Genomic DNA, 24,215 nt, shown 5'->3' on the forward strand with positions numbered 1-24,215 from the left:
GATAAGAGTGAGTTTTCAAGTGTGTTCACATAGTGGGGTATATGAAGATTTGATTCACATATATTCACATTTAATAGTGTGGCGGTGATTTCATCGTGTTACACAATGTGAACACAATAAACACACGCTAGAACACACTGTGGAAAAAAGGTGGATTCTTTCGGGCAGCTATTATCATGATGTGATTTATCTTCACTTGGTTTTTCCTTCTTCAAAGAGACCTGTTATTTGCAGAGAGGCTTCCGTAACAAGGCTTCTCCCAGATCATTTATTGTCCCCCTCGCATCAGAAAAGGTATTGTTCCCCCCTTTTTTCTGTGTCCAGAGAGCTATCATTGCGAATGTTTGCGAACACTCCAGTCATTTGGTACGGAGGCGACTTTCCCGTCAAATACGGTACATTAATTCATGGCGGCACCCAAGGCGTCGAGATTTTTACCCGTTCTTTTCTGCTTATTGGCGGTATGCATGTGGTTGTTTCTCTCGGTTGCTGAATATGTATTATCAGAATTCCATCAAAAACCTTCATTAATACCGCCAAGAAAAATCACTTTAAAAGGTAAGTTATGCATCTCGTTGTTCCGATCTTGAAAGCCGTGTGGACATAATGAATATTTTAACTGTTTAAAATCTAAGCAACGCTGTTAAAGCCCGTCACTCTATAGGCCTAAACTGCTTAAATTCTAAATTGTCTCCTTTCCATTCAGTTGAAATTATTTGACAGGCATGCCCTTTACAAATTGAAATATATTAGTGTGAGACAATTAATTTTGTTCCGTCGACAACACCAACAAATTGTTCCAAAAGCTGTTTAAAATCTAAGCAACGCTGTTAAAGCCCGTCACTCTATAGGCCTAAACTGTTTAAATTCTAAATTGTCTCCTTTACATTCAGTTGAAATTATTTGACAGGCATGCCCTTTACAAATTGAAATATATTAGTGTGAGACAATTATTTTTGTTCCGTCGACAACACCAACAAATTGTTCCAAAAGGGAACATAGCTCTCTTTCACAGTTGTTTCGTTGTAATAAATATTTAATAATCCACGAAAGAGTACCATCTTAATCTTTCAATATTTCAGATCCAATAAAAGAAATTCGGTCTATGAAAGCGATATCAAACCCGTTAAAAGAAAATCGAGCTTTGAAATTGCCACCTACGAATTTCTATATCAGGTAAGCTTGAGATTTATTTCGATTTAGAGGGTGAATATTCCTCTTGGGTAACCATGGTAACTGACTAAACAACGCCAAAATTGTAAATTTTAAACGGAGCTTTGTGACTATTCGGCCATAAACATTTTTTTTTGGCTGTATATGAGACCAAGCAAACATTCGGTTTACCTTGCTTGTATTATAGTTGTTGCTGATGCTCCTATGGGCCTATAGATGAACTAATTCAATATATGAAGAGCTCACTTGCAAAAGGGGTTAGGTCCATTTTTCATCAAATTTGATTTTTTTTTTTGGTCTCAATGTATAGATTTTTATTAGCTCTATAAGATGATACCAAAGAAAAGTTGAAATTCCCATTAAAAAGTGATCTAACATGGCAAAGAAAAATCACCTTTTTTCAAAAGGGGTTAGGTCCATTTCAGTTTGGTCGCAAAAGGGGTTAGGTCCACACAGAATTTTTTTGGAAAAGAATATTTTAAAATATATGAAGACAGCTAGATTTCTTTTATACCTAATTTCATTTCTCATGGTAGGATATCATGAAAATTTTGTTTCACATAAGAATATTGCAATATGGGGAATAAAAAAACGATTTTCTTGGAGTGGACCTAACCCCTTTTGCAAACAAACTCTTCTGAAGTGCTCATTTGTCAAAAGGGGTTAGGTCCATTGTTCATAAATTTTATTGTTTTCTGTCTCAAAACCTCTAAATTTTTAGTCGCTCTGATGAAAACACAGAAAATTTGAAATTCACATGAAAACGTGAATAAAGTGGCAAAGAAAAATCACTTTTTTATTTAAAAAAGAATGGATTCATTTCAGTTTGCTTGCAAAAGGGGTTAGGTCCACAAAAATAATTTTTAAAAGAATATATAGAAAAAAGTTAAAGACAGGTAGATTTCTTTTATACCCAATTTTATGTTCACATGATAGGGTAGTACATCATGACAATTTAGTTTCTCATAAGAATATTGCAATAAGTGAGAATAAAAAACATAGTTTTTCTCGGAAGGGTCCAAAATGGACCTAACCCCTTTTGCAACTAAACTCTTCATATTGGCATGAAGGAAGTCGATGGATTCCGAAACCACAAGCACTTGAAGTGATTTTCCTTGTCAATTTGTTATTGACATGAAGTATTTGTTTCTGTCTTGTATATCACGGGCTATAATGTTTTGAAGCACAACGCCAATGTTGAAATGTCCTCTTGGAAAGTGCTCCCATACATATTTCGTAGTATTATAAAAGCTGCCCCAAAGATTCTAACTTGGGCCTATACGATTAAACTATTAAAGTAATTGATATTTCCTTCCTTCTGAACTGTACTATTGGCAACATAGAAGTTTCAAAATATGCCTTTGATGTAGGTATACAGAAATGGTTGATGTCTTCTAGTTTAGGATTTTATATGTATCAATTGGACTGAAACAGATCAAAACAAATTCTATGAAGAGAAGATAAAACTTGTTTTTGCATCGCCTTTTAATGTATGAAGATGAATGCCAGGCCTGGTAAATGCCACATATGAATTCTATTAAAATACTGTTAAATTTTTCGTCCATATTGCAGGACAAAGGTTTCGAAGAACCTGAAAAAATGGCAGACGATACAGATCTACAAGAGGAACGTTAAACCAGAAAACTTTGATTTCAAAGTTAATGAAACCTTGTTGCTTCGGGATAATAAAACGGAATCGATTCCTGCTCTACAGACATGCGCAGTGGTTGGAAACTCTGGAATATTATCGGGCAGCAGCTGTGGAAAAGCAATAGATGACCATGACTTTGTATTCAGGATGAACTTAGCGCCGTTTGGACGCGGCTATGGAAAAGATGTAGGTTACAAGGCCAATACCACGACACTAAACTTCTCGCAGCTCATGTCAATGGCGAGATGCGCTAAAGGACGCTTTAAGAAAATGTCTTCTAGTTGCTCAAAGATGTTGACAAATATGAAATTGTACAATGATTCTGTGATATGGTACTCGAAAGGTAGTTCGCGGAAAGGCAACATGAACGTTTTGTCACGAGCTATGAAAGATGAATTCAATTTCACGGCGGGATGGGCCTATAGTCCCGTGAGTCTATTTGGTGCTGTTCCCAGGTAAGTTGTGGGAATGTGATGAAAACGAGAAATTTTAGTATCGATCAAAGCCTCGAGGCTTTGGGCTTTGGCCCGACCTGTCCATGGTCTAGGGCACATCTAGTCCTTGGCCTTGGCCTCAGAGGTCTGAATTCCTTGGTCTTGTCCTAATAGGCAGTCTGGTTCTAGACTTGACCTCGGAAGTCTGCATTTCTTGGTCTGCTTCTCCTATGGCTTCTTCGTCAGAAAAAATGAACACATTTCTTTAAAAGAGTTGTCTGCTAGAAAGACAATATTCGTTTGATTAACGCACATAGTACATGCACATCTCAAACACACACATGCACCCCTCCCACATACAGTCACGCACACCCTCCCTTACACACCCACCCACACAGACCCATGTTTTATATATATTTATATATACATACATACATACACACCCTCTTACACACCAACACACACACCCCCTCACACACACACACACACACACATATATATATATATATATATATATGTTTATCGGACTCGGAGAAGATGCTAGTATATAGAGCAAAAACTAGAGACGTCAACTGTTATTACAAGCCATAATTGGGCCATTAATTGGGCCTTCTAAGTCTCCAGCTTTCTTGCTTTACGAGCAACCTCTCCAATATAGGCCTATACGTTTCAAAAGCACCCATGTTTAGGTCTTAGCTCTTCACATGTTGCATATCCTTCCTTTACTTCTTGGCGTCATTTCCTGAGGCTTAGGCTTGCGAATTATAAAAGATTGGGATATGTAATTTCAAAATCTGTGTCAGAAAAGCTTTGACTATTGAAGAAACATAGCGGCTTTTTTCATTGAAAAAAAAAGAATATTCCAAATGCAATGCTTATAAACATAAAATACACTTAAATATTTGTAACATGAATATATGTTCATCGATAATTCTTTATCATGAACCATTTACAATGCTGAATATTGTTTAAAAACACAATTCCGCTTGGTATATTTGTGGAATAAAAAAAAACACAATTGGCTACTCCTTGAAGGACAAGTCCACCCAAACAAAATGTCGATTTGAATAAATAGAGAAAAATCCAACAAGCATAACATTGAAAATTTCATCAAAATCGGATGTAAAATAAAGCTATGACTCTTAATCTCACAGTTATACACTCTTCCTGGTCTGTATGCAAATAAGGGACTGATGACGTCACCCACTTACTTTTTCTTTTGTATTTTACTATATGAAATATGCAATATTCTAATTTTCTCTCCATTGTCCTGCAAAACAAAATTTATTCTCCGTGAACATGTGGAATTATCATTACTTTAACATTTTGTGGTTCAGTCAAGTTGGTCCTTATTGTCAAATCTGTAAAAATTAAAATATTGTAGGATTCAAACAATAAAAAACAAAAGAAATAGTGAGTGAGTGCATATAACTGTTTTGTGAAAAGTAAGCAAAACTTCAGAGTGACATAAGGCACAACTTTCCTTTTTACATCCGATTTTGATGAAATCTTCGGTGTTATGCTTGTTTGGTTTTTCTCTATTGATCCAGATCAACATTTTTCTGGCGTGGACTTGACCTTTAAAACGGCGCACAGCCATTATCGCATCCACACCAATGAAACCGTCTCCACACTGATACATCATACGTGTGGGTAATACAGAAATAGTGTGCGGGTTGTTGGGGGCTGTTATGGGGGTGGGGGGGGGGGGCTGGTAAGGAATAAAAGGAACTTTTCTCACAGCAATATGACAAACTGTGTAATTATGTTAATACTCTGAATTTCTGTTAAATGGACTTATGGGCTCTAAGATAAACACTTTTGTATATTTTATTGAAATTGATATGATTGCGATTTGATTTGTTCCATGATTGTACTTGTTTTCTTAGGAAAGAAAAAAGACGATTAAAAAATAGCATTTGTCGGTCTCTGAGGTCGGTTTCATCGATAGGAATGCAGCTTAACGTGATATATTTGACCGGTTTTGAGTCAGTTACGTTGGTGTGATTACAGCTCGAGACACTTTGCATTGATACACAATCATAACAATAGACGATATACACAATGAATATCCACAGAAGCCGACTGGTAACATAAGTTACGTAATGAAATACATTTTGTAAATTACACACTGGAAGCCGAGAGAAAGCGATGGAGAGAGAGGGAGAGAGAGAAAGAGTAGTACTGTCACAATGTGATGTTTGATCAGGAGAAAACAAGAATCACATACAAGTGTTTATTTTTGGGGAGTTGATTGTGTCAGAGGTGTAGGCGAATCATTGTCGTACAGATGGAGGGGGGGGGGGCTTGCATGTAAACCCTAGCTCCCCCCCCCAAAAAAAAAAAAGGAAGAAAGAAAGAAGGAAAGGGAAGAGAGATATTGAAATGTTATATTATTTTCTGAAAATTATGATTTAGATTAAAAAGGTAACAAAATAGCTCGCATCTTTTTAGATTAAAGTAATATTATATTTTATCATCAATATCAACTAAGTCTTTTCCTTGACGTCGTGCAACGGCTAAAAATTTACATTTTTTCGCCGTAACTCTGAACCATCAGCTCTGACTAGTAAATTTACTGAAAATAAAAGTAATGTCAAGCAACTAAACTTAACGAAATAGTGTATTAAACATTCCCTGATAGTTGAAGTACTCAAGGCTGAAAACTATGTGATCTAAAATAGCTCTACAACCGGAGAGACAAAATATTTAAAATTTCATCCTTTAAAATTTGGACGAGGAATAAACAGATTCGTGTTATTTTAAAGTTTTAAATTATTTTGGTGACACATTATTTGTGCATGTCCTCATGAATATGCTATGATCGAGCTGATGATGCTGCCAGCCTGCCACCACTTACCTTCTGTATGTTATTATATAAAAGTATGTACACTTGAATATTGTCTTTCAAAAATGTAACAATTTATTTCTAACAACTGATATACAGTGTATCATTGTTACGCCGGGGTGCTTGCAAATCTATAAGTATCACGTGATTCACTTTGACCAATCGGAGTGCAACATTGGGAGTACGTGGAGAAATCATTTATAAAAGAGTACCGAAGTGTGACGTCATCAATTTTCAATATTTCATTTTAGCATTTTTATACCATGTTTTACGTAGAGCATGATGAAATACCTATACTACCAAAATTTGGTGCGAATCGGTCCATGGGGGCCTGAGATGACCTCCTGAATACATTATTAGCCCAACTGAAGTCAATGTATTATTGGCCTGCTGGTTCCGAACCTATAGAACCTGGCCAATAATACACTGACTTCAATGGGGCTAATTATGTATTCAGAAGGTAATATCTCAGCCCCCCCCCCCCCCCCCAAGGACCGATTCGCATCAAATTTTGGTAGTGGAGGTTTTTATCATGCTCTAACCGTAAAATATATCAAAAGTGCTGAAATGCCAACAAAAATTTTGTGACGTCATCACTTCGGTACTATATTAATTATTGTCTCCCTCTTTTCTCTCTCTCTCTTTAACAGCATATGGGGAAAACGGCTACCTTCGACCGGTCTTCTTATTCTGTCAGCAGCATCTTTATTCTGTGAAAGGATTACGATGTTTGGTTTTTATCCATTCCCAGTCGATACACAAAACAGGACGTTATCCTACCATTACTACGACTCGGCCAAAATGGATTATGCAAAGAATCCGCACAAGATGCCTGTGGAATTCAAACTCTATTTGGAGTTACAAAAGAAATCGGCAGTGAAACTTCAGCTTGTGGATTGTAACTGATTAGGCCAACGATGGGCCCTCACGCGACCGTCAATTCGTGAGTTTGAAATAAACGAAAGGAAACGAAATACAATCAAGAAAATCTCGCATGACTTTTTTTTTTAGGGGGGTCCGTACATTTTACCATTTATTCAAATGATTTGTCTAACATATAAAAGCGTGATGACTGTTAATATTCTTTATCCGTGATTCTTTGTTTGAATTTGATTGGCCGATATTCAGCACCATCAATCAGTATTGGTTCTACTTAGCTCTATAAAATTATATTTGAACACGTACTCGTCTTACTCTGTGAGCGCATTTCATAGGTTAAAGCCACAAATAAACATTAGGCCTACCTGAAATCTTCGACTTCTCAGCTTGAAAAAAAAATGGCTGCACCCCCTAAAAAAATTACCTGTTATCCTCCAGATGAGTTACTACAAACAGTCCTATGTAAACAGGTACCTTTGTTACCTTTTTTCCGGTTTTCAGGTCAGTATACTAAAAAAATTCAGCTCGCGTTTCGCCCTCGCATTAATTTGTTGGTGAGATATGTGTCTCTTTCTCATGTTATATATATCTATATATATATATATATAACTCATGATTTTATATTTTAATCATCCCTGAAGAGGGTCTATGACCGAAAAATTTGAAGATTATGTCTCCTCACGGCGTTTCTATTAAGTCTTCTTTTGTTTCTACATTATGACGCCGACGCAGAACGCTTTGATTTGTATATATATATATACATATATATATATATATATATATATATATATATTTATACATACATATATAGGCCTATGTGTGTGTGTGGGGTGTGTTTTGTGTGGTCGAGCACCTTTGGAACGGGAACGTTGATTCATGATTTTGCCCCCCCCCCTCATCTGAAAAATGGATCGACGCCCCTGCCCTCTTCCTCTTCCCTTCTGGTGCCCAGGTCAATGCTGTGTTACAAATGCATTCGGCTTTCAGGTTCCCCACTAAATGTGTGCCCGATAAATGTCCATATTTTCCTCATGATTATTGTCGTGCTCAGTTTCTCCATTAGGCTTACTTATGTGTTCTTGCCGTTTTATCTTCATTATTCTCCTAAAAGGTCAAGTTCACCCAAAGAAATGTTGATTTGAATAAATAGAGACAATCAAACTAGCATAACGCTGAAAATGTCATCAAAATCGGATGTAAAATAAGAAAGTTATGGCATTAAAGTTTCGCGCTTTTTTCATAAAACAGTGATATGCACAACTCTGCGTCATGCAGATGAGGCGATGATGTCTATCACTCACTATTATTTTTTATTGTTTGAATTATACAATATTTCATTATTAATTTTTTTACAGAATTGACAACAAGGACCAAGTTGACTGAAACATGCAGTATTAAACAATGATCAGGAAGGAATTAATCGTTCACTTGACAATGAGAAAATTAGACTATTTCATATAATAACATACAAAAGAAATAGTGAGTGGATGACGTCATATCACTCTCCTCATTTGCTTTCCGACCAAGATGTGCATATAAATGTTTTGTGAAATTAAGCGAAACTTTAAAATGTCATAACTTTATTATTTTACATCCGATTTTGATGAAATTTTCAGTATTATGCTTGTTGGATTTTTCCCTTTTTATTCAAATCAATTTTGTTGGGGTGGACTTGTCCTCTTAACAGATGGTGATTTTAACATTATTTCTGAGTGAAAGTTTTTTTTTTAAATAGCAAACTAACGAATGTAATATTTTTCAGCATGAATTTCATCTATATTGTGCTACACTCAAACCCAGGTGGAGTAAATGGGAACGTGACAGAAATATATATCACCTTGATAAAATTGGCTTTCTGCAGAGTGACTATGTTCGCTCTTGATAAAATAAATTTGTATTTATCTATAATTTTTTTTTTCTATATCGAGTCATTTCGTGTAAATTTATAGTTCAGTTTAATCAATGTTGCTGTTTTTGTATTACTTATCCTCATTTTTATTCACTGGCGATACTCTGTTATACTTAAATATTTTCATATACTTTATAATCATTTATTTTTTCAATAACTTTTTACCGACGAAGTCTATTCACAGTATGTGGAACCACCTGGATTATTGATATTAATTGGGCGGCTCGGGATGTGATATTCCAATTTAGGGTCAATATAGCACTCATCTACGATTCGCGCAATATTGACCCTAGCACGTGGATCATGTCTGGTTTCCCATTCTTAGCCATCCAATACAGTCTGATTACTTTTAAAGAAACAACACACATTGCAGGATTCTCTCATAATATCACGTCTCCATGTTCTATGTCCAGAAGAAAAAAAAACAGGCTTCGGATAGAACGTAGAAGATCCAATGGTCTTCCTCCCTACCTCCAACATGATCTTGCCATAACTCCTGTGTCACAAGTCGCAGCAGCTGTTACTAATGTTGTACTTCTTGGATTGGACACTAATCATGCTAATGGAACTAGTATATCTGTTGCTTCAGCTCCCCAGCTTCATTACTACTCTCTTCATTTCTTGCATGAGCTTCATGTTAAACGTTCTCTGTTGGTGAACAACAACTAGACAGTCTGGTGATACACTTTATTCCAATCTCCTCCTGAGCCTTGCTCTTTTGTTTCTATACATATTTATCAAACCACTTTTTCTGCGTATCCACTGGATCTCGCAGTTCTCCAGGACTGGAGGAAATCAACAGAAGAAGAAGAAGAAGAAGGTAAATAACAAACCATAAACTTTTGTACAGACGCACTACTGTTCTATCTTATATCCCTATTTGCTTCATCACAGTTCATAATTTTAAAACCCTTTTCACAAATTTTTATAATAATAAGCATTTTTAACTACAAAATGTTTCAAAGGTGAATAGTACTATGCGTAATAAGTAACGACATTATTTTTTCCACGAATATACATTTTATGAGCAAACATGAAAATCCAGAGTTGGGCATCTTATGATTAATGATTTCTTGAAAAGCACCCACACATCCTTTTCAGTACAATTACTACAATTACTAAAATATCTTACTCAGAATATCTTTTGAACGTTGCATTCTTAGAAATTAGCATGTGTTTTATAAGAAAACGTGAAAATCTTATCTGTGCTAATATATTTTGACACATTCATTTCATATATATTTCCCAATTCTATAAGGAAAAAAAATATATAAATCAGTGTGAAGATATTTATCACATAAACTTTTAGACATAAATCTCTAACAGGGTTACAACTTCTTTTTTAACACAAATAATATAATCTGGACATACAAAATTAGAGGATACTTTATATCTTTATCGTCAATATTTTTTTCAAAATACATATGTATTGAATCAAAAGACTTCATTTTTGCACCAAAATAGCACTTTATTTTCTCTCGAAACGAGACAAACCATTTTAAACATCACACACGAAATAATGACAATAAATGAATTGACCAACTGCATGTTGTACTGAGCATTCGGTCATTACCAATTTTGCATATATCTTTTCATAGAATTTATATATTAACGGCAAAATAAATGAAAAGAACAACATTTTCTTCTTTTTAAGATAACTTTTTTTCATACAAATATAACTAAACGATAGAAACATGGTAAAGACGTGAAAAGATGAGGTATAATTAGACATTGGCTGGGAGAAAAAGGGGTCGATATTCGGAACTATTTCACAAAGTTTGTCGTCAGTGACATATAGCCAACCGCTAACTTTATTGAATGAAACATTTTGAAGTGAAATCCATCGTTTTTATTGGCTTAAGTATTTTAATCGAAATTCTTTGTTTTAATTGGCTGCACGGGAAGCATGTGAGTGAGCGGAGACTTGACACTGACCAAATCATACTTGAAAATGTATTACCAAGAACCAAACATGTATCGCATAACCAAAAGACGGCAAGAACAGAAGATGATGTACTGCAAAAACTGCGGTGTTAATTTAACACCAGTCCGGAATCTATACACAACACCGGTTTGATTTTGGACTGATTCCAGATAGGTGTATACAACACCAATTAGTGTTAAAACAGCATCGATTTGATTTCAAACCGGTGTTGTTTCAACCCTTCTCTGGTGTGGTCATATATAGATTCCGGACTGGTGTTAAATTAACACCGCAGCTTTTTGCAGTGTGAGGTCCACGAAAGATATCTTCATCACAAGGTCAGAGGTCGAAGGTCAATTATCAAACAAAGGTTTCCCTCTTAACAGGACTAGAACACCGGAGATATGATTCAAAAAGTCGAGGCTGGATGAGTTGCTCTACTTCGGCCCCTTTCAGTGGTGACGGACCGATCTGGCTGTGTATTCTCCTCAGGGCGGTCTGTAATCAAGACAGAAAGATTGGTTGGGTTGGGTTGGGTTGGGTTTGGTGTTGGTGTGGTGTTGATTTGGTTTTGTTTGGTTTGGAGTTGGTAGGTTGGTTGGTAGGTTGGTAGGTAGGTTGGTAGGTAGGTTGGTTGGTAGGTAGGTTGGTTGTGGGTTGGTTGGTTGGATGGTAGGTTGGTTGGTTGGTTGGTAGGTAGGTAGGTAGGTTGGTTGGTAGGTTGGTTGGTTGGTAGGTTGGTTGGTTGACTTTGCCAGGTATGACAATAGTTACAACTCCGTATTGTATACACTAATGTATCAAAATAACTTCACATGACCACCCATGATAGCTGAGATGGCTTATTTCAAATGGTGTCCTGACCTTAAATAACTGATGACAAAGTACACTTATGAAAACCACATGTCAAGTAACATTTACAAACTACGTCAATCAAGTCTTGGGAACTAGATTAACAAAATAAATTTGGAAAAGCGATATCCCTTCAATTTTTTTTCAAAGTTGCTGGAAATTAAGTGTTGTGCTCCTCGAGACCGGCAGTCGCCTCGCAAGTATAATTGCGTGGTCTTGTCTTTTGCCTCGGACGTCTAGTCCTTGGTCTTGCCCTTGGCCTCGGGCTGGGAATAGATCATGTGAAATAAGATAAAACACAGTATAGACTAAGCGGGTGTAGACCAATTGGCGATTTACCCTATTTAAAGGCGACCGCACAACTTACGATTGGTCTGCGACCCGATTTTGGAATAAAACGTAGTAGAATTTGATGCTATTATGGAAACATGGAATATCTTACTGTGTAATGTTCTAAATTATCGCACGAATACCTATGTTAAAATCTGTGACAATGCTATCATCCTTCTTAGAATAAAAGCGAATTTAATATCTAGTCGTAATGACGTCATAGCAGTCGTACGATTGGCTACGATTTGAAACTAATTTGGCCTTTACTCCAAAATAAAGGCTTGCAATCTTTCATGATGGTTATATTAGTATTCTTTCAATTAATTTTAACCTCAAATAAATGATATTTTCCATTCACATTTTCAGAAGATTAGCAAAATGCGATCTGTTCCAAAATCGGATCGCGAACAGTCGTAAGGTGTGCGGTGGCCTTTAGATACTCACCAAACAGGCAATTAATGTGTCACGTCTGTAGTTTTTCTCTCTTGCCTTATCGCATAAGTCGGCAAGATTGGACAGAACTGCAATTGGAAATAGACAAGGATGAAAGACGTTATCTAGCTGGCATGACTGGAAGGCCACTTTTTACTATAACGGTGATTCAAATGCAGTATGTATGTTGGGGGGGGGGGGGGTTACAGGAAAAGGTTGGTCAGTGATTTCCACTGTCTGATTTGCTCTTGAGCCAATCAGATGCAAGGATTCGCAGTAGCTTAAAACAATAGTCAGTTAAAATTATTGACTATTGGTTTATGAAATGCTCTTCAGTGCCTGGTCCTGAAATGGATATCGATGACCAATGGTCATTTGTTTGTTTTTCTTTCTTTTTATCTCGATGTATATTAGTGATGAAATTTCCAATGATGCGATATGTCTTCTGCTTGTTTTTTTTTATTCCAAAATTAAATTTATTAGTACTGTGTGATACATTGCCTTATGTTTTAACGATCTTTCATTTTTATTTTTCATTCTATACATGTATATATATAATCACAGGGCCCTGAGGTAGACCAGCTTTTAATGTTAATATCTTGCGTATTTATAATCTTGCCATCTGTAACTCGTAATATATTTTCGTATTTTACTTTGTATTTGTTCCTTTTTTATGTATCTCATAATGACCTGTTACTATGTTTTTCGTATGTTTTTTAATGCTGATCAGGCCACTCTGTATAAATATTCGAGAATAAATAAATAAATAAATAAATAAATGGGGTTGGAGTACAGTCCCGTTTAACTTTGTTGTTAAACACGGTAACTGTGGTGACTTTCCAATTTGTGAGGCTCTCTATAATAATAGGGGGCCCATTTCATAAAGAGTTATATCTATGGTCAGTTTACCATCACTGCAACTACTATGGAAACTTTTTTAGTCTTATTGGCTTTGTTCGAATCGACTTTTGGTTGGGATGACATTGCCCTTGAAGGACACTGTCATGCAGAGACTGAGGATTGAGTACCTTTTAAATCAACAGCAATCTGGCAAGTCTTGTGGTCCTGGCAGAGCCTACTCAGAGCAATCGCCGACTTGTGAAAGATATCCTCATACGTGCTTTCCTCCCCCATCGGGGCGGCCACCGGTTGACTCTCATCAAAGCTTAGCCTTCGGCGGAGGGGACGTAGGGATTCGCCCTGGAGGAGTTCCGCAAGGATGCTAATGCCGCCGCATGAAACGATCTGTTCCCGGCAGGTCTTGGAACAGGAGACGTTGGCAATGATGGTGATGATCTGACAGTGAAATACAAAGTGACTTTGTTATTCCTAAATGATAACAGCGGACCTACAAAGTCATTGGCTCGTATTCTGAATTCGGGTTTAACTTAAACTCAGGTTTAAAGTTGTGGTTTAAGTATGGATAGCCAATCGTTACATAAATCACTAACAGTAAAGATATCATATTTCAGCTCATTTGGCTCTCAAATCATTCATAATTTTCTAGGAAGTATAAATAGATGATTGTCTTCACCATCGATGAATCGGGAAAGAGCACAGTAAACATATGAAACGTACAACTTAATAGTAATTTTGACACTTTTGGCTTCCCATAATTTTAGCAGAGTTAGACCATGGTCTAAATTAAACCTGACTTAAGAATAAGGGCCATTAAGTTTATCTTACATTATGAAGACTTCGGAAAAGGTTAATATAGGCCTATTAACATTTAATATCACAGCATTATTCAGGTAGGTATTCGCCTTTGAGGAAAAGATTGCATCTCGATATTGAAACAATTAGGAAACATGCTCTCTCACATACGCTATATAAAAATCTAAACAGATTTGTAAGTAACAGAGATAGATGTAAGTCTTTTTGGGAAAGAGAATCCAGTTCATAAAAAATAAAATGCGTTTTTCTCAGCCAAAGTATCAGAAATAGACCTTTCGGAACCGAGTCGGTCATGTATGCCACAGAATTCCCCTATTTTTAAAGAGCATGCCCAAATCACTATCTTAGCGATTTTCATTGTGTACTTACATAATTATCAAGGGCTTGGCACTTTATTACTTGGACTACAGTTCTCCTAACAGCAGCACCATGTGATTTAACATGCTGATTATTGATGAACGATATTTTTATTAGGAAAATCAGACTATTTACTATCGAAACAAAATATCCCTCTGGGTATTTAGTTTTATTTTGTTAAAAAAGTATCATTTTTATTAGCATATAACCGTGTATTAATTCCTTTTAAATTCAGGTAATCGGTGTAAAATCAAATACTTAGTAATTACAATGGGGTATTACGAGCATAATAGGTAGTTTTCGCATTTACCACGGGGAACTCTCTACAGCGATTCGATTCCTTTGAAAATTCAATTAAAATCACAACGGAGAGCTGAAAGGCTTTTGTCGAAAGTTGGCGGACTGGGACAGCAGATCATTCTAAGATTTGCCCCGGACGATCAATTGCAAATATGTCGTTGTCCACAGAGTCAAGAGATTCCGAAGCTGTCCCGGTCCACCAACTTTCCACTAAAGCCTCTCAGCTCTCCATTGTGATTTGACTTGCATTTTCAAAGGACTTGGTGCGTTGTAGAAAGTTTCCCCGTAGTAAATGCGAAAAGTAGCTCTTGTTGTCAGCTGTAATACTTAATTGAAATGACGCTTTTGGTATCACCTGATGTTTGCTGTAGATGCTTTGTGCTTTTCCTCGCTGATAGCCTTCTATCAAGACTTCTGGAGTTCGAAACTCGGCCAAGTAATCCGAGGCCATGGGATCCATAAATGTGATGTTTGCTATTGCAGTTGTTGCTACCAGAAATACACTGGTATTTGAGGTCTGGTCACACAAGACTATGGAAACAAGATACAACGAAACCAACCAAATAGCAAAGAAATTGCAGTAAAGGCTCCAGGGTGTATGTATATGTATTCTTTATTGACGAAATTGTAAGGACATTGAAAAAAATCTGGTCAAATCTAGATTGAATTTACCCAAATAAACGATGGATATATTCTAATTTGAGGCTAATTCGTTAATTCGGGATCATATAATGAACTTAATTATGTTTCGTTTGAAAAAAGTAGTTATAATCAAGATGTCCTCAATCCCGGCACAAGCCTTCCCGTTTAACTCGTACAAAGTTCTTTCTGAAACACCAATCTGCATTTATGTCTTACCTGTCAAGTTTCTTAGTAGATCTGCCATCCTTTCCATGAAACAAGTTACTCACATGAATAACGGAGGCGTTGTGTCATCTTAAGCTGTGTTAGTCGGCGTATGGAAGTACCAGTGGTATCTTGATTAGCCTATCACTGAGTTTGATCGTCCTATTTCATTATTCTCGGTCAAAAACTTTCGCCAGAATTCATAGAATGTATGTCTCACAAGTTATCTTTTTAATCCTAATATATTTTCAACAACAACAACAATAAAATAATAACGATAATAATAATAGTTACATATAGCGCTTAATACTTTGTTTCTAGGAGCTTCAAGTTGTAATTATTTCAGCAGGGTTTATTCGTTTTGTTACCACTATTATCATATATTTACTTATCCTTTTTCCCTTTTTTTTGTCTAAAGACCTTACGTATTAACGTCATCGCGCCGCCATCTTAGAGGCTGAAACCATTATTTTCTATGTGCTGGGCGCCGTAACACAAAGGTTAGCGATCAATCGCTAAATGAAATGACCAATCAAGATTCTCGTTGCATGCGCATTTAGCTAAGTAGACTGTCTATGAACATGATTAACCAATCAGAATTGTTCTTTGAAATTAGCGATCAATCGCTAACCTTTGTGTTACGGGTCCCTGGTAATCTGTAGCTGGCGCAGCATTTCTGAAAACTCCGTTTACGCTTATCCCTATATCCTCTAAAGGGAGGGCGCTATGAGGTGATTACGTCAGATTCCTAATGTCTATTTCATTCCTTTAATTCATTGTGAAACAGCAACCAACCTGTCAAGTTTCTGAGTAGATCTCCCATGTGTTCAATGAAGCAGAGGACGCGTTGAAGGATGTCAGAATCGGGTGAGGCGATCTCGGCAAGGACGGATGCAGCTTCCTTTTTGATAGCCTCCGAGGTGATAGGTGAGGCAAGGATCTCACTCAGCGCCCCGATCCCTCCTACCTACATTGAATGAATATTAAGTTTTCATATATTCATTTCGTTTTATTTCAGCAGGGTTGAACAATGTATGGAATACAGTCTAAGCCAATCAAGTTCTCTATTCCAAAACATGCCAAATATGACCGTTCCCCCCCCCCCCCAAGACTTCACGGTTAAGTACCTCTTTTAATCCCTGTAAAAGAGTAAATGACTCAAAATAATCTTGCCCATCAATTCAAGAAATTTATTTCCTTATCGTCCAACCCTGGTATAACTCGAGAGCTTGATATCGTCGAATTGTTATCACATGAATGGAACTGAATCTCCAACCTAACCCCAATGGGATAGAGAGATCAATGAATTTTGTCAAATCAAGTCCAGCATGCAGTTGCCTGACATTTATACATAGCTAAAAAAAAGAGGAATATCTAAATGATACTGAAAAAATGTATTGCGGTCCCAACTAGCAGTGGATAATTTACTTTTTCAAGTGCATCGCTTCCTTTCTTTTCTGTGCAAAGAATGGACACCACCTCGAGGGCTGTAATCGGGATACTGCTAATAGAGAATGTTGTGATACGACAAATGGCCAACAGCACTCTCATGGTGTCCTGTTCTATCAGCAACTGCCGTAGCCAGACGCCATCTTGAGCCAGGCAACGGATGGTGAAGACTGCAAACTTGACGTTGGGTTCGCTGGCTGAAGATTGTAACATTTCTACAAGTTTCTGCAGAGGGATTTTTTTTTTTTGGGGGGGGGGGGGCGGGGGAGGGATGGAAAGAAGACACAGGGTGCTTACTTGTGTGTAATATGAAATCCCCTTCACATTGCTAGCTTCGAGTATTTCAACAGTGTGGATCGCACATCGTAAATACAATATGTGGCTATATGTTTTTACCCATAATGATATACAAAAATACACCTATCCAACCTCATACTTTCTTTTCTGCCGTTCACAGTTTGGAACACAATACAGTAGAAATCCCATCTTGACATAGCCCACTACAAGGACACACTGTTCCACACTGCGAACATAATGTGTGAGACTATTTTCTTTCCAGCAGGGCTTCCCCATAATAATAATAAAAAAACTGACAAACTCCATGTCATCCTTTCCTACTGGTAAGAACACAGTAACACACAAGTGTGTTCACACTGTACAATTTGAGCATTTTAACAGTGTGGACTACATGTGTACATAATCCACACCATGATCACACTGTACGCACACTTTTAACATAATGTGAACACACTTTCAACTTAATGAGAACACACTTTCAACATAATGTGAACACACTTTCAACATAATGTTAATACACTTTCAACCCACTGTGAACACACTTTCAACACACTTTCAACTCACTTTCAACACACTGTGCACACACTTTGAACACAGAATGGAAAGAAACTGTGATGATCTTACCCCAACAAGAAATCCTTGAGCATAAGTTAGATGTGCCTTAAGAGCTTTGCCTATAGTCGTTAGTGATCGCTTAAACATCCCAACTGATTGGTCACTTAAATCTAAACACCTGTAAAAAAAAATGAATATTAATGATGAAATACGATCACGATGAAATTTGCGTTTCGAAATTATTCACTATAAAAATAGCGTTTTTTTTTTTTATTTAGTTATTATAATTTTTTTTGCTAAGATTTTATTTTGCAATTTCCTTGTAACCTTGTTACCTTAACAGGATATTTGAACAACATTCACTTGGTTTCTTGACAGCCTCTTCATTCAATGTAAATTAAATTAATGTAAACTTAATTTGAGAATGAATTTGAGTGATTATTTACTGTGCTATGATAGTGTTTTGGGGGTAGTTCAATAAGGGGGATATTTTAAGATAATTGAGTTTGTAATTGATTGATGCATCATAACAAATGTAACGGGTGGAATATTTTCATGAAATTTCATTTATTTAATTACTCTAAATTGAATGACTGAGTTGCACTTGCTTTGCTTATTAGAGACATGGGTTATCGTTATTGGCGTAGGCGGGGGGTTACAGGGGTTCAACCCCACCCCCCCCCCTTAAATTTGTTAGATACCCAACCCCCTCCCTAAAATTGTTTTTGAATACTTTTTTTTGCTTGTCAAAATTTTTTGACGTACGAAACGACGTGAAATTTATAGTGAAGACCCTTTTTTTTTTTTTTTTTTTTTTTTTTTTTTTGGGGGGGGGGGACATTTCATTCAGCTTGACCTCCCCCCCCCCCCCTTTGAAAATTTCTGCGTACGCTACTGGTTACCATAGTATAAAACAATAAAATTTCAACAAAAGATGTTGTTAATTGTGATGCTAAGTTTACTATTTATGCATATATTTGTGCACATGGTGTTTTATCAAGTCAAATGGGAATGTTGAAACAATGTCTTTTATAGTTGCTTCCTGTTACTCGAAAAATGATGGTTCTGTATAATCCAATTTAAACTTTTTCAATGAATATAACCATGATGAAAAGTACTTACATATCAAAGCACCTGATTAAGTTCTTCATCTCATCAATGATTCCTTGCTGCTCCTGAAGTGAAATTTTAAGAATAAAAAGATGAGAAAGATATATCTGCTCCATATTATCATCTCAAGTTCTGAAAAAGCACTGTATAAATAGCTTCGGCCGCGATTGGCCGGTAACCACTACTTTATATTTTCCTTTAACTAAAATCATCGGTAGATCGATCGTCGATGCACTCTTTCATATGTTAAATAAGCTACTAAAAACAGGGGAAAGAGCTATAGAAAAGTAATTTAAAAAAGATAAATAAGCAAAAGAAAAAGGGAATGTCCCAACATAATTATGTTGTCTCGGTTTATCATACTTTTATCATCTTTGTCAAAAGTGTATAAATATCAATGACTCTTTTTTATCATTTTCAAGCTGAAAATGAGGTATGATTGCTTTGAAACATGTTCCGTTCATAAAAATGGTATGTTCTATTCATTGTCTCCAAGTTAATATCTTACTTGGATTTACTTGGATGTAGAGACATAAAGCTTGTAGCTTATTTGCCCCTCGTCACGTTGGATAGTCTCTGGTAGGGTAAAAACTTTAGTGGATGGTTTTTCCAGTGCCTCTCAATAGCTGATTTGAACATATTGACACTTGATGCAGAAACTGCTTCCTCAGGTAAAGCATTCCAGTTATTTATACTCCTAATTGAAAATGCATGTTGCCTAATTTGCATCTGTTTTTTTCTTAGTTTTATGCTGTGACCTCTGGTTCTACCATGAACATCAATCTCAAAGAAGTTGTTTAGGTCAATTTGATCAAGTCCTTTTGTATATTTGTTAGTTTGGAAATATTTCATATATGTGTTTGTCAACACTACATATTTTTACCATGGTATTCTTAGCAATTAAGATAGAGTACGTAGGTTCACTTGTAGTAAAAAATATTTAACATAAAATCGTTTATAATCATATAATTAGTAGAATAATATTTTGTAATCGTTTGTTTTTATTTGAGAAATAGTGAAACCATGCAGGAATGTTAAGGTAAAAAAGGCGTATTGATATAGTAAATGAATAAATAAAACGTTTACAATAACTCTACTTTTTTTTCCTTCCCCAAAAGTTGCAAGAGACTTGAAAGAAAAAGTCAAGAACTTCATTTAGCGCAAAAAGGTGCGTATGGGAAAGGGGCGCTTAATAATATATGCCCCCCCCCCCTCCCCTCGGGCTTAAATACGATTATTTGCAAGCAATATAAAGTGTCATTCCGTCTGGTCTAGTACCGATGGGAGCTAATCTTAATCTTAATATATAGGGTGAGAGTTATGGTTGCAATAGGGTTTTATGTTTGTTTAGGATATGGTATAGTGTTATATCCAGGGTTGAATTTGGTCATTACATTAATGTTTGGAATTTGCAGCGGAGCAATATTGTCGCTGGAGGGAATGTCATGGAGCGAATCTTTCCTACCTGTGCAATGTTTTGGAGTTCTGGGCATATTTCTGCGACTTCCAGAAGACCGGATCTAATCCTGATTTTTAGAGAGAGTATCGATGGTCGAAGACTGTCTGTGATGCCATCCTTTTGATCTCTGGGTTAAAAAGTAAAGATATCGAAAAGGCAGTGAATATATTGATAGATAGATAGGTAGATAGATAGATAGATAGATAGATAGATAGATAGATAGATAGATAGATAGATAGATAGATAGATAGATAGATAGATAGATAGATAGATACATACATACATACATACATACATACATACATACATACATACATACATACAAAGTTAGATGAATAGTTTGATGGATAGCGAGACAGAAAAATATCATTGAATAAAATTCGTTCGACAAATCCTAAAAAATCAATATAGAAATCATTAACCAATCACATTAATATAGGCTAGATATATAACAAAACGAGTCGATGATCGATGCTTATGGAGAAACGCATGCTTGTGTGAGGCCACATAAATGGAGGGATGGATTGCTAGGCAAAATAGAAAGTTGTCTTAACAAACATCTATGACAGCTCGGTTCCATGATATTTGCTCCGGCGACAATCGCTCCGCAACAAATTCCACACACTATCCAATGACCAACTTCAACCCTGGGTTTAACTCTATACCCTACCCTAAACGTAACCCTAAACCTCCATCAAACCCTATTCTAACCTTACATCTTAGACGAAATTAAGCCCGGAGCAAATTGTCGTAGGAGCACATGTCGTGTCAAGGCTGACTCAACCCACACACACACGCACCACCGACATACAGTTACAACAAGTTAAATATCACAGTACGTATGTCCAATAGTATGTTTATATTATGTGTTCACAGTGTGGAACACAACACACAACATGCTATAAAGTTGGCTTCATACTATTAAATTTGAACAGCGTGTATCAGTTCTTCACATAAAGTCCACTTTAGTATGTGAACATACGGTATTACTGTGTTCTTTCCGACAGGCCAGTTTATTTGGCATGAATCTGTTTAGATTTGTGCAATAAACCCGAAGAAATGAGTGACGAAGAATCATAATTGTAGCTTCGTCTTTTAAAGTAAAATTAATTAATTGATCAGTGAAAAGGGACTTGTAAGTTGATTCGAAACTAGAAACTCTTTGATTAATTTGTTTAATTTTAATTGTTCGCAGGCAGTTCACAGTGTGTTCACGAAATGTTAACAGTCGTTTACAGTGTGTTCACAATGTGTTCATAGTGTGTTGAGAGCGTGTTCACAATTTGTCCACAGTGTGTTCTCAGTGTGTTCATAGTGTGTTGAGAGCGTGTTCACAATGTGTTGAGAGCGTGTTCACAATGTGTCCACATTGTGTTTTCTGTGTGTTCACAATGTGTTAAGAGCATGTTCACAATGTGTTTACAGCGTGTTCACAATGTGTTTATAGTGTGTTCTCAGTGTGTTCATAGTGTGTTCTTAGTGTGTTCAAAACGTATTAAGAGTCGTTTACAGTGTGTTAATATCTGTTTACAGTGTGTGATTTCAAGTTCAGTGCTGACCTTTTGGTGTTGGTGTTAGGTCAATATTTACACGATTATAACACCAAACATAAAATGAAGATGGTCCCAAAAATTCACTCACTCGTTGTTGATATGTCAATAATATGATCTTGATCAGATTTACAAACTCTGAATAAGTTTTGGAGCTAGGGAAGCAATCCAAATTTCAACTCCAACACCAAGGCCAACACTGGACTTAAAATCAAACAGTGTGTTCACATTTCGTGGACTATTTGGAAATGTGATTCATCACTGTTAAATTAGTCAACTTTACCAGATACACATGCTTTAACACTGTGAACACATCTAGAAATACAGTGTGAATGTTTACAGTGTGTTCACATAGATGATCTATGTGAGGGAGTGACCTACTCGAATATAACAGTGTGAAGGTGATTTCACATTGTGTTCAATATATATACGTGAGCATGCTGTACGTGGAACATATAGCGATTTTTACAATAGGCGCAATAGTAGGGTTAATTACCTGTAAATCTGTGAAAGATCCGCAAAAAGGCCATCTTTAACTCTCTCTAGTCTGTAGACACATTCTACAAAGAGACAAATGAGAACTATTAAGTAAAATTAAAAAGCAAATTTTTAAAAGTCATATACACAAAAACTATTCCGTGGATAACAGGAACACCAGATCATGAATAAAAAAAAGAAATAGCACTTTTTATCGTTTAGTTCGAGCAAAGCAAAAGCAGATTATATCTATCAAGATTTAATTAATATTTATTAAAACAAAAAGGCCGCAAAAAGCCCATCTTTCACTCTTTCTAGTGGGTTATCCAACCGTCTTTTGTTTTAAGTTTGATCTTTTCACTTTCTTAACATGTTTCAATCATTAATTTTTCTTTTCTTTTTTAATCTATGTTTAGAATTTATTTCATTATGTATGTATATATTACTGCTTATATCTCTTTACATGTATATATATTATTATGTACTTTTATGACGGAAATAAAACAAAACAAATGTTCGCAGCTAAAAGCTGAATTCGTACACGTTTTTCGTTTTTAAAAATACACATCAAATTCACATAAATTATAAGCAATATTACACGAATCAAGAAATTAGGCCTTACAGCAATTACAATACAAATTTAAAATTTGAAATGATGATAATCATCATCATAACGGTATATTTACCCAGGGTAGCAACTTCAGTTCCATAAACCGGTCTCCCAGCGGGCCCTGCCCCGGCTTTAGCTCGGCTACCTAGGCGCTCGAGCATTCGAGGAATTTCTTCCGACCGAGTACTCATTCACTTCACCTGGGTTGAGTGCGGCATAATGTAGGTAAATTTCTTGCTGAAGGAAAACACACCACGTGTGCCCCCTCCGTATAGGAGTTTACGACTATCCTTACCTTTCAGCTTTGCGGCTAAATTTTCCACATTCACCGGTGAATTGTGGATTGGTTTGGCCTCCATGACAGTCATGCATTCTTCTTCTGGCATTAATCTGATATCCAGTAACCAACTTTGCACTGAATCAACTTCACATCTGTTGTTTAAAAAAAAGTAAATGTGTTTCTATTTTTGTTTATTTGCTTTCAAATAAATGCAATAAATGTATATGCAATTTACATAAAGTCGGGGCATAAAGGAATTAATGAGTCATATCAATAAGCATATAGCCGTGATATAATTTATATAATAACGAATCCAATGTGTTGGTTTTTTTTAATTCATATCTGATTTCATATGATTTCAACGTGTCATGCTTGTTTGACTTTCTCTTTTTATTCCAATCAATTTTTAATTGGGGATTTTTCCTCTAGATCGTGACATTCACATTTTATATATTATGTTTCGATTAGATTCTTAGCGTTATGCTTGTTTCTTTTTTTCTTATATTTAAATCAGCTTATAGTGTTTAGGTGGTTTCCATTTTAAAAGAAATAAATGCAAAATTAGCAATGCTATTGAAGGGAGAATAGTGGAAAACTTTTGCTCATTTATTTTTTTCTTTATGATTCAAAAATATATATACATAAAGATGAAATCAAGTCGGCTTAACACTAATTGGTGTTACTTAAATGCCAAATTGGTGTCGGCCTAACGCCAAACCGGTGTTAATTCAACACCTCTCTGGTGTGGACCGATATAGATACCAGCCTGCATGGGTGTTAAATTAACACCGGCATTTTTGCAGTGTAAGATAGAAGAAA

General features: G+C 36.1%; 2 protein-coding genes across 3 annotated transcripts; one reads left to right on the forward strand and one right to left on the reverse strand.

The window, feature by feature from the left end:
• The first annotated feature begins 330 nt into the window (after positions 1-330).
• Positions 331-7,182, forward strand: LOC129283044 (alpha-2,8-sialyltransferase 8B-like). Its single transcript, XM_054918877.2, has 4 exons — positions 331-558; positions 1,083-1,176; positions 2,746-3,279; positions 6,757-7,182. The coding sequence occupies exons 1-4, from the start codon at positions 408-410 to the stop codon at positions 7,010-7,012; spliced, it is 1,035 nt and encodes a 344-aa protein (XP_054774852.2). The 5' UTR covers positions 331-407; the 3' UTR covers positions 7,013-7,182.
• A 2,378-nt stretch (positions 7,183-9,560) lies between these two features.
• LOC135157595 (protein inscuteable homolog) lies at positions 9,561-23,546 on the reverse strand. 2 transcript variants are annotated; one of them, XR_010296592.1, is made up of 12 exons: positions 23,412-23,546; positions 22,526-22,589; positions 20,486-20,606; positions 19,033-19,085; positions 17,980-18,088; positions 17,038-17,283; positions 16,405-16,576; positions 15,119-15,294; positions 13,461-13,728; positions 12,445-12,521; positions 11,109-11,316; positions 9,561-10,919 (listed from the first exon to the last, which is right to left on the reverse strand). XR_010296592.1 is itself a non-coding variant. In XM_064113867.1 (11 exons), exons 1-11 carry the CDS (start codon positions 23,500-23,502, stop codon positions 11,179-11,181), a joined length of 1,515 nt encoding a protein of 504 aa, XP_063969937.1. In that variant the 5' UTR covers positions 23,503-23,546; the 3' UTR covers positions 9,561-11,178. The 2 variants fall into 2 exon arrangements, 1 of the variants encoding a protein (XP_063969937.1); XM_064113867.1 differs by having other exon boundaries at positions 9,561-11,316.
• Between the last annotated feature and the right edge of the window lie 669 nt (positions 23,547-24,215).

The sequence above is a fragment of the Lytechinus pictus genome, chromosome 19, assembly GCF_037042905.1.
Source record: "Lytechinus pictus isolate F3 Inbred chromosome 19, Lp3.0, whole genome shotgun sequence".
Taxonomy (NCBI): Eukaryota; Metazoa; Echinodermata; class Echinoidea; order Temnopleuroida; family Toxopneustidae; genus Lytechinus; species Lytechinus pictus.

Coding starts and splice junctions, on each gene's coding strand:
- LOC129283044 (XM_054918877.2), top strand. CDS start 408: ATGGCGGCACCCAAGGCGTCGAGATTTTTACCCGTTCTTTTCTGCTTA. Junction 559..1,082: donor AAGAAAAATCACTTTAAAAG/GTAAGTTATGCA, acceptor TCAATATTTCAG/ATCCAATAAAAGAAATTCGG. Junction 1,177..2,745: donor CCTACGAATTTCTATATCAG/GTAAGCTTGAGA, acceptor TCCATATTGCAG/GACAAAGGTTTCGAAGAACC.
- LOC135157595 (XM_064113867.1), bottom strand. CDS start 23,502: ATGCCAGAAGAAGAATGCATGACTGTCATGGAGGCCAAACCAATCCAC. Junction 19,086..20,485: donor AACTCCAAAACATTGCACAG/GTAGGAAAGATT, acceptor ATTTCACTTCAG/GAGCAGCAAGGAATCATTGA. Junction 12,522..13,460: donor GATTGCTGTTGATTTAAAAG/GTACTCAATCCT, acceptor TTCCAATTGCAG/TTCTGTCCAATCTTGCCGAC.